General features: G+C 49.3%; 1 protein-coding gene across 9 annotated transcripts in view; it reads right to left on the reverse strand.

Annotated features, from left to right (window-relative positions):
* The window catches only part of RPH3AL (rabphilin 3A like (without C2 domains)), a 138,700-nt gene that overhangs the window by 11,474 nt on the left and 111,357 nt on the right, over positions 1-15,869 (reverse strand). For all 9 annotated transcript variants that reach the window (XM_074320074.1, XM_019739551.2, XM_019739549.2 and 6 more), the window contains one exon: positions 13,797-13,971. In XM_074320074.1, coding sequence (XP_074176175.1) covers positions 13,797-13,971 — 175 coding nt within the window. The remainder of the gene's footprint in view (positions 1-13,796; positions 13,972-15,869) is intronic.

Here is a 15,869-nt window from a genome sequence, read left to right on the forward strand (position 1 = left end):
CATCTTAACCAGCATCTGGCTCCTTCCCTCAGCCCCCAACTGGGCCTTGGGCCAAGCCGCCACTCAGTACATACATGTTGACTGCTTTCTGAAAACCTATCCCCAGGAGAGGACACAGCACTGTGCAGAGACAAGAAGCCTGGACGGTGGTCAGCCCGCTCCAGAAGCGTAGGGCTTTCCACCAAGCAGGCGCCTCCTCACAACCTCCCCCTGAAGGACACTCGAGTGGGAGGAGCCAGGCTGCCGGTGGCCTCAGCCTGAGCCAGGGACAGACTCATGGGGGGAGGGGTTGTCAGAGGCTGGTTGCCATGGACACAGGATGAGTGGGCCCTGGTGTGGGGAGCACTGTTCACACAGAACCTGCTCTTCTTCCAAACCCAAGCTGAGGCACGGCCAGAGGAACAGGTTCTTCCTTTGTTTTGGAAACTCTTCTGGGCCCTGGGGAGTCAGGGCCTGGACAAGTAGAAAAGTGGCCCCAAAGCCAGGGAGCCTGTCCTTATAGAGATGGGCCCAGTGGCGGCCAGAGAGGCTCAGAGCCTCCCTCCGTCCTGGGCCCTGGTGTTGGGAGAACTAGGTGACCTCTACTTGCCAGCTGCCTGACCACCCTGAGCCTCATCTCCTTATCTGTGAGGTAGGGACAGTCAGAGGACCACCTAAGAGGGCAGGGTGAGGGTGTGGCACCTGGGGAGCCCTCTTTCCTTGGTCCCCCTTCCAGGCTGCCACAGGGACATCAGCAGGGATAGCCCAGAGCAGGCTGGGAACTGAGAGCTGGGGAGTGGAGGGTTTCCTGTACTTGTTTTTTCATTCACCATTGATTTTAATTAACTCCCTGCTTTAGGCTCACAGACAGGAGGCACCGGATAATGAAGACAAATCCTCAAATCAATAGCGCTATGGTCACCAGCACCGAAATCCTGTGGTCCTGCCCTTGCTTGAGGAGCTCCAGAGAGAACAGGAAATAGATGGATGGAAGATAAGAATAGGTCCCCTCAGAGAGAACATGATACTCTGAAGGAGAGCCCACGAGTGTTCAGGGAGAGGGCAAGTCAGGGAGGGCTTCCTGGAAGAGATGGAATTTAAAGATGGGCAGGATTTATAGATAGAAATGCTGGGGTGGGCTTGGTATCCCTGACAGAGAACAGGAATAGCAAAAGCCAGGCAGCGGGCTTCTCTGGGCCCAGAACAGCCCTGCTGGCTCTGGAGAAAGGCTCCAGGCTCAGGCACTTAGTGGGGGACGAGAGGCTGGTGTGGCTTGGGTGTGCTCTGCACTGTTTCTCTCTGGCAGATTGTTGTTTCTGACTTATAGCAGAGATGAAACCAAGCGAGTGCATATCTCCTGCCCACCTCTTTGCTGGGATGCAAAATGTGCCCTCGTTAGTTCCTTGACTTTAGCTCTCTCTCTTTCCTTCTCTGTCTCTGTGTCCCAAGGTCCTTGTCTTTCGTCACTTTGTGCTTCTGTTGCTGATGTTTTTTTTTTTTTTTTTTTTTTTAAATCTCTGCCTTTGCTTCTCTATCGTTCCCTCTTTCGTGTGTGTGTGTATTTGTGTGTGTGTGTGTCTGTGTGTTCTGAGTCTTCTTGGGTTCATCTCTGGGTTCCTCTTTGTTTTTGTCAGTTTCTCTCATTTACCTGTCTTGTCTTTCTACATCTCTGTCTGTCTGTCTCTGGGCCTCTGTCTCCTTTCCTGTAGGCTTCTCTGTCACATGCCCTCAGGGTCCAGCTTTCTTGGCCTCTAGGTTTGTCCATCAGGTTCCCTCACTTGGGCTGGAATCTCAGCCCAGTTCAGGCAGGTGGGGTCTGTGCTCAGAGCTGGGGTGTGGGGATGGGCTGCTGGCTTTGCCTGGACCCCATACAGACGCGGGGGGGCAACCAAGGCAGGGGAAGCCTGGCCCCTCCCTCCTGTGTGGAAATCACCAAGCACACAGACCTTCCCAGCCTCTGCTGACGCTCCTGGACCAGCAGTGGGAAATCAATTTGCTCCCCCCCATCTGCACAGCTGGCCTTTACCCCATGATGGACAGGAGGCCCCTGGAGGGAGCGGCTGAGCTGAGTGGAGCACTGTTATCTCTGAGGGCTTTACTAGCATCAGACAGGGCAGGCAGGCCCAGATTTATTCACTGTACCCAGGTCCCCAAAGGCCGAAAAATCTAAAGTAGGGGAAATTAAGTTGTAGATTTACTTGCTGAGACACGTTAGCGGCCGGTGAGGGTGTACTTTTCTGTACAAGGCAGAGCCCAGTGCAGGCCTAGCACTTGGCAGGAGCTTTGCACACGTTGGCTAAACCAAAGCCAGAGGCTGGTTGGGCCCTGCTTTCTTATTTCAGCTCAGACCAGGGACAAGGAGCCCCCAGACCTCACCTTACAGCTAGAATCAACCAATCAGCTAAGGCTGTGAGCAGGTGTGGGCAAATTCGAAGCCACAGCCATGCCCCTGACTTCCGTGGTGTGGCTAATGAGGGCCTCCTGCTCAGGGGAAGTCAATCCCTGAGCAGCGAGGACAATCAGGACAGGCAGGAGGGCTCTGGGGCACGGACAGTTCCCTAAAGCTCAGATCTTCTGTTTTGGGGGTGGCCCCTCCATTCACACCCATTGGCATCAGGCTAGTGTTTGGCTTCACCAAGGACTCCGAAGGTCAAGACAAATTAGCATGCATGGGCTTCTCCTTCACAATGCAGCCACACAAGATGCTACTAGGCCTCTATTTCCCTGGGATTTAGGGGAAGGGCCGAGTGTCCCAAATGCCGCGAGGTTTCTCTTTCTGTCTGCACCAAGATTCCAGTATACGTTATTTGACCTCTTCATGCCTTAGTTTCCATTTCTATAAAATGGGACAAGAGTTGTGGACCCCCCATTACAGGTTGTTGGGAGATGACCCGAAATAACGGCGGCACAGCACCTGGCACAGCCTGCAACGAGCAACCATGCAGTCTACGGCAGCTACCTACCAATGTTGCTGTTTTTCCTTGCCCATTCAGCACTGAGGCCTGAGGCCGGCTTCTTTACCCGCGCAGACCAAAAGGCAAACAGTTGGCCCTCAGCTGCGCCAGGCAGAACGACGGCCACACAAGAAGACCAACAACTGACTGACAGTCGTTGGGGCTCAGGCATCTCCAACCCATTCTCCTGCCTCTGGCGGGATGGACAGCATTCAGTTTCTCAAATGGCGGGCAGGAGCCATGACAGGGCTGCCTGTCTATGACTTTTCTCTTCATTTATTTTCTGGACCCGAGCAGCGCTATGAAGACCTGAATCAATGGGTTTACCCATTGGTTCCACGCTGGACACATAGCCCCTTTTCACATGGTTCAGACAGCCTCTCCCTCCCCTCTAAACAGTCCTTTCTGACTCACATGTCTGTGTGTATATTTGGTAGTTCTCCTATCTTTACATATATATATATATATATCTCCCAGGTACTTCCAGCTCCCCAAGACTCTAGAACCCACACAGGGAGTAAAAGGATCGGAGACAAAGAAGGTGATAGTTAAACATAAGAGATAATCTCAGGGATAGGACTTTGAAAGCAATGTTCAGTTCATAAGCACTTAGTGTTCGCTAAGTAGCAAACACCACAAGCACAATGGGCAGGGGTGGGGGTGGAGGGTGTGCTGGGGGGGTTTGATGGGATTTCATTGGTAGCACGTACCAGGACTGAGTGTGTGTGTGTGTGTGTGTGTGTGTGTGTGTGTGCGCGCGTGTGTGTGCGCGGAGGGCGGGGCCAATGCTCAAATGCAGCTGCTTTTCCCAGTAGAGTCAGCCTCAGAGTATGATCTGGGAGCTGCTTTGCTGCCTGCCTGAAATTCCTCCCTCAAGTTTCATCCCCTTGGCTATGGGACTGTAAGATATGAAAGCCGCCAGGTAACAGACTCTCTGTCCCAGCCCCCTATCCCCATCCTACTCATGGGGGAAACCAAGGCCCAGAGAAGAAGAAGGACTTTCAAAAACTGAAGTTTTCCTGCCCGGGGCTTCTCTGTTAAAATACACGAGATCTCCAGGCCCTAGAGGTGATGGTGATGGGTCACCTCCACAGAAGGCACAGAGCCACTATGGGCAAGATTTGTGGGGTCAAAATCAGGAGTAGGGACACACAGATGGGACATGGTTAGGCTTCTGTCTTCCACTGGTCAGGTGGAAGGGTCAGCGAGTGAGGTGGGCGGGATATGGGCATCGTTTACTTTCACAGAGAAGTGTGCCCACTCTTTTTGCAACAAGTATCCCTGTTGGTCGAACTTTTATTCTCTCTCTTTTCAAGGGATGTGGAAACAAGAATTATTTTACTTTCTTCTTAATAGGCCTGGAAGGGTATGATCAATGAGTGTCACTGACACTAGGGAGGGGTGGGGACTGTGGCAAACCAGAGACCGCAAGCCCTGTGGGAAAGGGGGAAGCTGCTATTTAGTCAGTCTGATTTTTCCAGGGAGGGGTGGTATACTGGCAGACCTTCTGCTTTTCACAAAGGAAGCCAGAACCCCCATATTCTTTTAAATGCCAATTCTCCACATTTTAAAAAGTTGTCAATTAATTGAAAGCAGTGAGCAGATCAAGTCACTGCTCTCGCAGTTTGTGGCCTATAATACCGACAAATGTCCAACCCTCCAAGGACAGATGGCATCCCACCTCCCAACATGGAAGCCCTCCCGCTCTGCTCTGATTTCTCCAAGCCTCAGCCAGCCTGGCCACCCTGCACACAACACACACTCCCAGCTGCTCCTAAGGCTGCAGGAAGTTTGTGTACTCTCTGCAGGCTGATGTGACAGAAATGGCAAGTCCAGAGTCTGCTGGGGAAACACTGGGGGTGAGTGGGGGTGGGTGGGAGAGGGCAGCTGAGGGCTTTGCAGAGCTTCAGAAAGGCTAATTTCTCAGGAACAGGGAAAGAAGGAAGGCAGCACAGCAACAGCTGGCTCTGGGCAGTGAGCAATCCTGTCTGAAAATAAAACATTTTACAATCCACAACTGTGGCTCATTAAGAATGAATGGATCTACTGGTATAAATAGCATGCTGCGTTAAGAAGTCAGGAAACAGCATATGCGTTTGATGGAAAAACGGCTGCCACGGAACTGCTTATTAGCCCAGTCGGCTACAGCTCTGTGCTAACTAGACAGAGGTCTTGGCTTCAAAGCTTTCGTGGGCCATGTGGCTTTCTCCATCTTGGGCCACAGAATATATTCCCATCCCCCCAATCCTGGTTACAACATGGAGGCAGATACACACTAACAAGCCGATAGTGAGTTTCTCAGCCATAGTATCCCACTATAATATCTAGCCTCTGCTTAAATGCTCCCAGTGACAGGAAGCTCACTACCCTGCCAGATACAAAACACCCAATTCTGTGGTTCAGTGGCTATTGAGCAAGGGGCACAAATTTCCCCCTGCTCTGTCTGAGCTCTGCTTTGGGGGAAAGCAGCCCTAACTGGCCATGCCGCCTATTATGTCTGATGGGATACAGGCTAGATGCCAAAAGGGCAGCATAAGCAGGCACAAGTCAGGCCAATCACCTCCTTCCTGAGTGGGGTCCTCAGAGGGCAGGCAGATGCTCCGACTGAAGGGCAAGCAGACTTGCTGAGAACAAGTTGCTGAGCAGGCAGAGATTGGAGAATGGAGCTGATCCGAGAGTTCCCTAAGAAGCAGAAGAAACTGCTACCATACTCCTCCACCCCCAGAGGCCTCACAAACCTTCATCTCTGTCTCTGCTTCTGGGAGACCTTCCTCAGCAGCCTGGCAGCAACCCCCTTACTTGAGCCAGCCTCGGTGGCTCTGCTCCTGGCAACCAAAAACCTGCCCCCCAAGTCCGAAAGAAGAAAGCCAGCGTGTGTGGCGATTTGGGTGATAGCTTCACTGCACTACACTCAGAGGGGAGGGGTGTGGGCTGGGATTCAGAAGCCTGGGTACCAGGCCCTCTTGGCCCCAGCCTACGTGACCTTGGACAGACTTTCCCCTCCTCATCCATCACCAAGAGTCCATTTCGCTGTCTGCAGCTGCCCCACGGGCTGTTCTGAACATCAGAGGAGATAATGACCATGAGTCACGGAGCTCTGGCTGTAGCTCTGGCTGAGGCCAGCCCAGCACCCAGTCGCTCGACTTCTCCAGGGGGGACAGGAGATGGTCGCGTGGGTGATGGGCAGGTTGTGGGGGATGGGCAGGTTAGCTGAGGGGTCATTTGGAAGCGGAACCAGCCTGCTCAACCCAAACAACTCCAAAGCTTGCTTTCACTGGATGGCAAACAGAACCACAGTTTTTGATTAAAAAAAGAAAAATTGTTTAAAACCTAGTGAATCAACGAAGTGATAATGAAACTCCTATTTTTCTTAAAACTACTCAGCTGGAACAAATCTGAAACCTAAGTACTTTTTCAGAACAGCCCTTGAAGTAAACCAGTGTGTAATTCTGTTCAAATCCATCCAGGAAGCTGGTGCTCTCCTCAGGGGGATGGCCCAGGGCAGGAGCGGGGAGGCTCCCAGGAAGGGTCCTGGGGAAGGATTGTCACTCAGGCTTCAAAGGAGACCGGAAAGTGGATTTGCCTCATGATTACAGGGAGCTCAAAGCACCCCCTCAGCTGGGGGCTTTTGGGGGTGTAGGGTGGAGGGTAAAGTGGAAAGGCCTCCCTCATCAGGCCAGGCCACCGGGCAGGGCAGCAACAAATGCTTTAGACAATGCTCCCCCCGACCGCCTGGCCCCAGGCTCCCTGGGAGAGGTGAACACCCCAAAACCTCACTGATCCAGGGGTCAGCATCCTAGGAACCTCAGCTCTCTGTTCCCATCTGAGAAAAAAACACACATCCTAGAAAGCCCTCTGAACACTGTGGGCTCTAAGCTTCAGTTCCCTTCCTCCCGCCTTGGTTTAGGGGCTCAGCCACAGCTGGGAAAGCCAGGGCAGGCCAGCCACAGAGCAGACCCAGGCAGCGCTGCTTCCTGCGGCTGAAGAAAAGAAGAAGCCCCATCTTGTTAAGTATTCTCAGCCCTGGAGTGTCCTATCGGAGACTAATTTCCACATGTAACGATTACGGTCAGATAAATTCAGCTCTCCAGCTCTCATAGGAAATCAGGTTCTTCTAGTACTACCGTGTTCCCCCGAAAATAAGACCTAGCCAGACCATCAACTCTAATGCATCTTTTGGAGCAAACATTAATATAAGACCTGGTCTTATATTATGTTAGATAAGAACAGGTCTTATAGTAAAATAAGACACATTAGAGCTGATGGTCGGCTAGGTCTTATTTTGGGGAAACAGAGTAGTAGTACCAGCCCCACCTCTCTTGCCTGCTTCTATTACAAGGAAAGGCTGCAGAAGCTACAGGCTTGATTTTTCCAGCCTCCCCTTTGATCTTCCTTTCTTTATAGTGATGGCTGGAACTCCAGCAACCATGATGTGACCATGAGGGAAAGAGCAAGACATCTGTCCTGATGTCACTGAGCTGCTGAACCAAAGCTGCAGATACCTTCCTCTAAGCTTTCTAGTATATGAGAAAGAAAAGGTAATCTCTTATTACCCAAATATGCAAGGTCAATAGGTATCCCCCTACCCCTCCTCCTAGCAAATACCTCTGTACACAGCTCAAGGGTAGGAATCCAGCTCAAAGGAAAAGAAGACTGCAGAAGAGGTGGGCCCAGCTCTAACGGGATTAAGACCCAACACCCCGAAGTACTGGTTCCACCATTTACACCTTATATTTCATAGGGGAACAAAGAGACCTGGGAGTGCGCAAAAGCTGACTTTATTCATTGCTGCCATAAACTTGGAGCAATGATCTGCCATGGAAAAGTCGTGTGGAGCACACACTCCATTGGGATTGATTGGGTGGGAGGGTGGAGACCTCTCCCCAGAGGTAGCCAGGCCAGGCCTGGGGCCAGTCACCAGCAGAAACTCAGGTCATACTATTCTCCACCCCATCCTGAAGAAAGAACAAATGGTCTGCGATGAGCAAGCTTATAGGGGGCTCACCAAGGGGTCTGCAGGCAAATGCTTGGCCAAAATCAATATCCAGTGTCCAGAGGGAGTGAGTAGCAAATTCAGGTAGCCAGCCCACCTGCCCTGTAGGTGCCAGAGTGTCACCAGCTGTCGCTAAGATAACACAGAGGGAAAAAAAAACCCAACCACTTCTGATCTTTCTCTAATACATTCATTATGTTATTTTTAACATTTAGAAATTTAATCTATCTGCAATGTGTTTCTGGATACACACGGAATGGGATGGAAATCTAATTATGCTAGCTCCAGTTGTTAAATAAACCTGTTATTTTCCCATTCAATTGAAAAGCTACCAATGTTCAGCTTCCGTAGGTCTTAGGTCTATTATTTCTTGAGTCTGTTCCACTTATCTGTTTATTTATTCTATAAATAAACATTCTATTTATTTTGGGGCCAATATTATACTTTTTCTATTGATTACAGTAACTTTATAGTATGCTTTCATATTTGGTCAGGCAACTCCTCCCTTGCTATTGTTTTTAGAAAAACATTTTGTTAAAACATTCTTTAACTTCTTTATGAAGTTTTTTATTGAACTATAATTCATGCAGCAGAAAATCTACCCCTTGAAAGTACACAATTCAGTGGTTTTTAGTATATTTATAGTGCAACCATCGCCACTAATTCCAGAACATTTTCTCACTTTTAAAAACCCTGTACCCATTAGTAAATAGTTCCTATCCATCTTCCCACATCCTCCCTAGCCCCTGTCAATCACTAATCTACTTTCTGTCTCCATGGATTTTCCTGTTCTGGACATTTCACATAAATGGAATCATACATGACTTGGCCTTTTGTGTGTGGCTTCTTTCACTTAGTATAATGTTTTCAAGGTTCATCCATGTGGTAGCATGTGTCAGTACCTCATTCTTTTTAAGGTGGAATAATATTCTATTGCATGATTATTGCACCTTTTGTTTATCCAATGGATAATGAAAACATTTGAGTCCATTCCTCCCTAAAAACTCTACTGGGACTCAAAGGTTGTTACACTTATGAATTTGGAGGAACCACGATTCTTATCTGCCTCTGTTCATATCTTACTTTTTGTCCTGTGATAAGATCCTACAATTTTTTTCATGTTGGACCTATAATTCTCTACAAAAATTTGTTTGTAGAATTTCATAATTTTTGTTGCAATTATGAATGGATTTTCCTATTTCTATTTCTAATAGTTAGTATGGTTATAATAAAACTATTGATTTACTTTGTTCTGTCACTTCCCAAATTCTCTTATTAATCCTAGTGGGCTGTTTTAGTAAACTCTCTTGGATTTTCTTCGTCACATCATCTGCAAAGAAGAGAATTTCTTCTCTTTTCCAATAGTAACAGATTATTTTCTTGCCTTATTACATTAAATACTTTAAAGTACTGTTGAATGATGGTGACTTGTATTTTGACAGAACATGACTTCAGTGCTTTATCAGTTAATATGATATTTGGTGTTCGATTTTTCTAATTTTGGGTAATTTTATCATATTTAAGTAATTCCCTTTTTTCCTTATATTACTTAAACTTTTTCTTTAGCAGACTTTTTTTAACCTTGGAGAAGAAGACATTTCAAAGCAAGATAGGAAACCTAGATACCACAAGGCAAAAGAAAGACACACCCGACTTCACGAAAATTAAGAAAAATTTGTTTTTGAATGGCAAAATAGATTTTGAATGGCAAAATACTATAGGACTAAAGTCAAACAAGATGTAAAGTCAAGGAGAAAAATATTTGCAACCCATTTAATAACCCTAACATATATAAGGAGCACCTACAAATCAATAAGAGAAAATAACTTAATAAAATATGAGCAATGGACTTAAACAGGCAATTTTTAAAAGAGGAAACCTAAATTATCCATAAATAATAAAGATATGAAGATACTCAAATGTGCAAATTAAAATAATGAAATATCCTTTTCCATCTAGTATACTTGCCAAAATTATAAATATCAATAATATTCATGGCAGGCAAGGATGCGAGAATAAATGAGTATAAGAGACTGTAACATTTCTGGCATATAGTTTGGCAATGTCTATTAAAATTTAAAACACAGAACCCCATTTTTGGAAACCTACCCCATGGAAATAAAAGCATCATGTACATATAAGGACGTCTCACTATCGCTTGCAGTGACAAAAAGCTAGAGACAATTTGAATGTCCATCAATAGGTGAATAATTTAATAACAATAAACAATATGATGGGGATTTTATCCAGCCATTGAAAAGAATAAAGTAAAATCTATAGCTATTGACCTGGAGGGATGCCCATGATATTCTTTCAAGTGAAAAAAGCAACATGCAGAGTTATGGGAAAGAGCCTATTTTTGTTGTTAAAATCAGAGCAAAAAACAAACCAAACCAAAAATAACCCGATATCAACGTTTGTAGGAACAGGGAGAAAGGAGTTTGGAGATGACGGCAAGAGAAGAGATTTTAATTTTTCATAGACTTCTGAATTAATTTGTTAAAAATACGATGTATTCTTATGTAATTAAAAATTAACAAAGAAAATTTAAAGGAGGAAGAAAAGGAATCTGCCTCAGAAACATCAATACACTTCATTTGATGTCTCTGTGGACTGAAGAATTCAAGGCTTGTATCTATTGATTACCGTTCTTACAATAGGGCAGGAAAAAGAAAGCAGGGTGGGCTGGAATGGGGGGGAGAATCTGGGCCCCAAGTGTACCAGCCCCAAGCGCAGGAGGAGAGAAAGAGAGAGAGGAATGGGGGTGAGGAAGAGGGTCAGAGAGAATGCGCCGCTGTCAGGATCAGTTTCCACGCCAGGGACTGCAGGGCAGGTGGGGGATGATGGCCCTGGCGTCCCCGGAGGCAGGGGCCTGCGAACAGAGCCCCTCATGACAGTGGGTGGTTTTAACATCCTCTGAGAGTCTCCTGGGTCTGTCCAACAGACCTCTGGCCTATGGGAGCCTGCAGGCCCTAATGAAACACCTCCAGAGGCCTTTCAAATATCCTGGGGCAGGTGGGTGGTTCATTCATTCATCTAATAAGCATTTATCCCGTGCCTCTCCCATGCTCCATGCTGAGAAACCGACCTGTTTCGGCCATACACAGCCCTGCCAGCATGCAGCTTCCAGTGTGAGGGTGCTGGTCACTGTTTCCCCCTGGCCCGAAACTCAGTGTCAGCTGAATGGGGGCACTGTGAAGGCCAGGCTTACCAGGCAGGCACTGATCTAGACCACACACTGCAGCTCTGACCCAGTCAGCTGCATAGCACCTTGGGACCACAGATGGTGAGGCTGGGGGAGGAGGGGAGAAGCCACCCTCAAAGCTGGGAAAAGAGCAACTGGTTTCCCAGTCAGCAGGGGTTTGGAGAGGCCTGGGGATGTCCCTGGGCCAGACTCCCAGGGCTGCCTGCTGGGGTCTGTCTACTGCCAGGAGCCTGAGAGTCTCAATCCAGACGAAGGTAGCAGCCCCTGGCAGCTTGAGGGGCTTCCCAGAGGCAGGCATGGCCACGAGGCCATGTGGACCTCCAAGAAGCCACAGAAGGGCTAGCCTCCTTCCCTCCAGGCTCAGGACCAGCTGTAAGGATAGTTCCAGCTGGCCTGGGCTTCTGGTCTCTCACAGTATCTGGTTGCTACAAAGTGCCTCTGTGAGTGCATGGCCAGGTCTGGGTCAGGAACAGTTGGCCTATTGGTAGCTTTCCAGCACCCCTCCTTGCAAACCCCTCGCACTGTGGCTTCCATGGCATGGAATCTCTATGCTTTCGTCCTGCTTCTCCCGCAATGCCACTTCCACCAGCTCCTACCCCTCCCTCTCCCTCAGTGGTGGGTTTCCTCAAGTTCAGTCCTGCCCACCACATGCATCCCCCCAACATTCTCGGTGCACCCCTCTGGGTGGGCGCAGACACCAACCTGCGCAGGGTCATCAGCCCTCACCGTCTTGCTGCCCCTGGGCGAGACACGTAGGTCACTTGTCTGGGCCACCTCCTGCTCAGCACGACAATGGGGATTGTCACAGGGCTGCGAAGCATCTGGCACGGGGCCTGGAGTGGAGGAAGCACTGCCTGTGCCCTGGGAGCCTGGGGGGCTTCCAATCAGGTCTGCGCAGGGAGACCAAGTTCACACAAGGGGGCCTCCACATAGCCTGGCCTGGCTTTAGTACAAATTTGGTTAATAAACGGTGCCAACTCCAAGCGTGTGGACCGCTGGCCTCTTTGCCCACATAATTAAAAGGCCATCTGTGTCTGTGTGGCTGAGGAGGAGACAGAGGCTCTGCCCTTCCCCAGGGGTGCGCGCATGTGTGTGTGTGGTGGGGGCCTCGGGGCCTCCTCTCCCCAACCCACTCGAAGCAACATTCTAAACCTGACAGTGTCCACCAGCTTGTTTCCATGGCTGCAACTCTTTGTTTGGTCTGAGGGACATGGACGCACTGTGACAGGGCTGGGACAGGAGAAAGGCCCAGCTCTGAGGGCGGAAACCAGACAGAAGGGAAGAGAGACCCACTTCCCTAACAAATTCCCTCAGGCTCCCTCAGGGGGCTGGCAGGGCGGCACAGGGCTGGCGGTACAGGGCTAGCGCCCCCCTCAGGCCAGTCCCAGCTGGGCCACTCCCCTCTCTGCCTGCCCAGTTTCCACCTGCACTGGCCCGGTGATCCAAGCAAGGGCTTGTCTGTGGCAGTGATGGCAGGGAAGGTGAATTCATGGGAATTAGAAGTGCCAACAGCATCCAGGAGAATTAGCAAGAATTAGAAGGCCTGCTGCAGAAAGAGCCGAGTGATGCCGAAGGAAAGATATCTGGAGACTAGATGCCAGCTGGTAATGCCAGTTATGTCTGGAAGGGCCAACCTACAGGGCATTTTTAACTTCTAAATTATATCTTTTGACAACCTTCACAATTTTATAATAAGCACGCCTTGTTTTTGTAACAAGAAAAAAAAAAGCCCAAGTAATATAAAGATAATTGGATACCAGGTCATAACCCGGACAGGGAGCTGTCGCAGAGCCCCTCTGAAGCAGCTGCGTATCTATTATTTTGGGTCCATTGCCCCGGCATCGGGATGAGCCCATCCCTCTGGCTGCCTTCTCTCATTTAGGATCCTCAGACCTGAGTCTTGGGCTGAAACTCAGGGCAGAAGGAGCCAGAGGCTTTTGGTCCCAGCTTTGCCACACACCAGTTGGGTAAGTCCCTCTTTTTTTCTGGGCCTCAAGCTACTCATCTATAAGATGGGGCTGCTGAATACCTGCTCTGTCCACTTTTGGAGCCTGTTATGAGACCAGGAACTTTGAAAATAAAACCACGACCATTAAAGTCATGTAAGCTGTGGAGAGCTACGTGTATCAGCCATACCAGGTACTATTCTCAACAGTGGAGCGGAGCTCCCCTTCTGATGGGGGGGGGCCTGGGAAGCACCCACAACAGTGCAACCACCACAAATACCAAGAGCCCCTGGGCACAAAGTCACTTTGCTCATTAGGACCAGGGAAACCAGGAGATGCCCCCTTACTCAGACATAAGAAATGAGCTGAGAAGAGATGCTACAGGCCTGCTTTGGAAAGATGCATTTTTGTACTTTGCAAAAAGACCTCAATGACATCCCATTTCTGCAAAGACCCATAGCTCTATTCATGGCATCCCTGCCCCCAAATGTGTGCTTGTTTGTGAAACAGCCTCCTCAGTGCAGCTACAAGCAATCACTGCACTGAGGTCCAGCCACCCACAGGGGTGCAGGTGGGGACCGAGGGCACAGAGAGGGATGAAACACTAGTATGAACCATGTGGAGAAAGTGGCGGGCATCGCCCTGGTGCGCATGGCACAGGCTGCTGGCCTACAGCTTGAACATCACTATTGCAGGAAGAGGGGGCAACGGGGACTTACCTCTCCCTCGGGCCCACGTGTAGACTCGACTGGTCTCAGTGTTCCTGGGCTTTTGCTCAGCAGGCTCCACAGGCAAAGGTCGTAAGTGGGGGTCATCCGTCCGGCCTGGGGTCTTCAGGGGCAGGATGTACTTGGGGAGCCCTTTGAAGAACCAGGCCCCCGATCTTTTCCAGACCTGGGCGAGAGAGACACCTGCTTAGAGAACAGAATGCAGAGCAGCCCTCCCTGTATGGAGCTCCCATGGAAGCCCACCCTCCCCTCCTGGTGCAAAGTTGCATGCTCAAAAGATGCCACCTGCATCCTTCCAGTCCGACCATTCCCCTGGGGACTCGGGCAGTGACAAGAGGCTGGAAGAAGAGGTGGGGTGGGCCACGCAGCATACTGGCAGCTGTGTGGGGAGCTCTGGGGATGAGACAATCTGCAGTGGCCACTGAAAGGGCCCGAATCTCAGAGGAGAATTCAGAGCAGCAACTGAGATAAGGCCTCTGAACTCAACGCCTACTTCCAACACCACCCAGTGCTTTCTCTTCTCTTTTCTGATGAAGGAAATACATTCGAGGTATTTAGTAAGAGGAGTGAGAGTGTGTGAAGGAAGGATGTGACCTTTTCAAAAAAGAGGGAGGCTTGGCAGTTCAGAGCGGATGTGCTGGGTTTCAATCCTAAGTGTGTCACCCAGCAGCTGTGAGTTTGGACACATCTTGACCCTCAGCTTCATTACTAGTAGGTGGATGTAAGAACAGTGTCCGCCTCACAGGGTAGCCATGAGGAACAGACTTACAGATGCACGTAAGGCTCAGACTTATAAAAGAATGTAAGGCCCACGGCCCAGCGCTGGGCAGAGCAGCCACTCGACAGAGCAGGTGCTCACCATCATCATCGTCCTCCTCCTCTCCTCTGACAAATGTGGACAATCAGTGGACCAAGTCCCCTCCTCAAAAGGGAGACGATCAGAAGGCCAGAGTCTGCCCTGATTCTCTCCAGAACAGTGTTTCCCACTCCCCAAAGCTTCCTCTGCACAGTATCAGTTCTGTGGGATAGTAACAGGGGCTATGCCAAAAAATAATAATAAAAATAAAAATAAAAAGGAAAGAAAAAATAAAAGTAATGGCTCCTGATTATGTACACTGGGAAGTGCTAGGTTAAGCCACGCTCTGTGACTGCAGGACTTCTCAGAGCCTTTAATATGTCAATGTGCACAGGGTTTTCCAACAGGGCGAAAGAATACACAGTGCTTCCCACATAGACCCTACCCGGCAAGTTTTCCTAGAGGAACTCAACCCTGGTCGTGGGTCTGCATAAACTCAGCACTTAGCTGTACAGCACTGGCTGTTCACTTGTTGAGCGATGTGCGTGTATTTATCCACGTAGACAGCAGCTGTCTCTTTATGCGCCAGAGTGCCAGGACCACAGAGTCCAAACCCTGTTCCTGGCCCAAATCATTCATCCTTCCCTCCCAGGTACCCTGTGCGGAAGGGCCTGCTTTTGTGTGGCTCTTGCAAAACACAGAACCCTTCTGGTGGGATGAATGCTACGTGGAGTCCCCTTTGAAAATCCCTTTCTGATCCTCTCACAGCGCTCCTGCAATAAATAATTATTTATCTGAATTGGTAACACATGCACATGATCTAAAATTCACAAAGTGCACAATTAAAAAGTCTCCTCCCCCATTCCCAGAGGCATCTGGTGATAACAGTTCTTTGAGGAAGCTCTATTTTTATCCCCACTTTCCAGATGGGAGAACTGAGGCTCCGACAAGTTAAGTGACTTGCCCAAGGCCAGCCCACCACTCTAATGGCCTCTACCACACAATGGAGGCCGTAGAGTCTCGTCCCAGCAGTTTACAGATACAAAGTAGATGCTCACTAAATTGTGGTTGGGTGGTGAGTAACCCTCTGGTGGGATGAACTCTTCAGTGGGTCATCATCATGAACACTAAGTGTCCTACAGGCTGGACACCTAGAGGGCAAGGAAGTACCGTATAGGGAGAGGAAACTAGTACAAGCAGCAGTCGCCCAGGCCACCCTGGCACTGCAGAGCTGCTGCGTGGCTTCTGAGAACAGATACTCAAGCCTA

Source organism: Rhinolophus sinicus, linkage group LG15 (assembly GCF_036562045.2).
Source record: "Rhinolophus sinicus isolate RSC01 linkage group LG15, ASM3656204v1, whole genome shotgun sequence".
In the NCBI taxonomy this organism is placed as follows: Eukaryota; Metazoa; Chordata; class Mammalia; order Chiroptera; family Rhinolophidae; genus Rhinolophus; species Rhinolophus sinicus.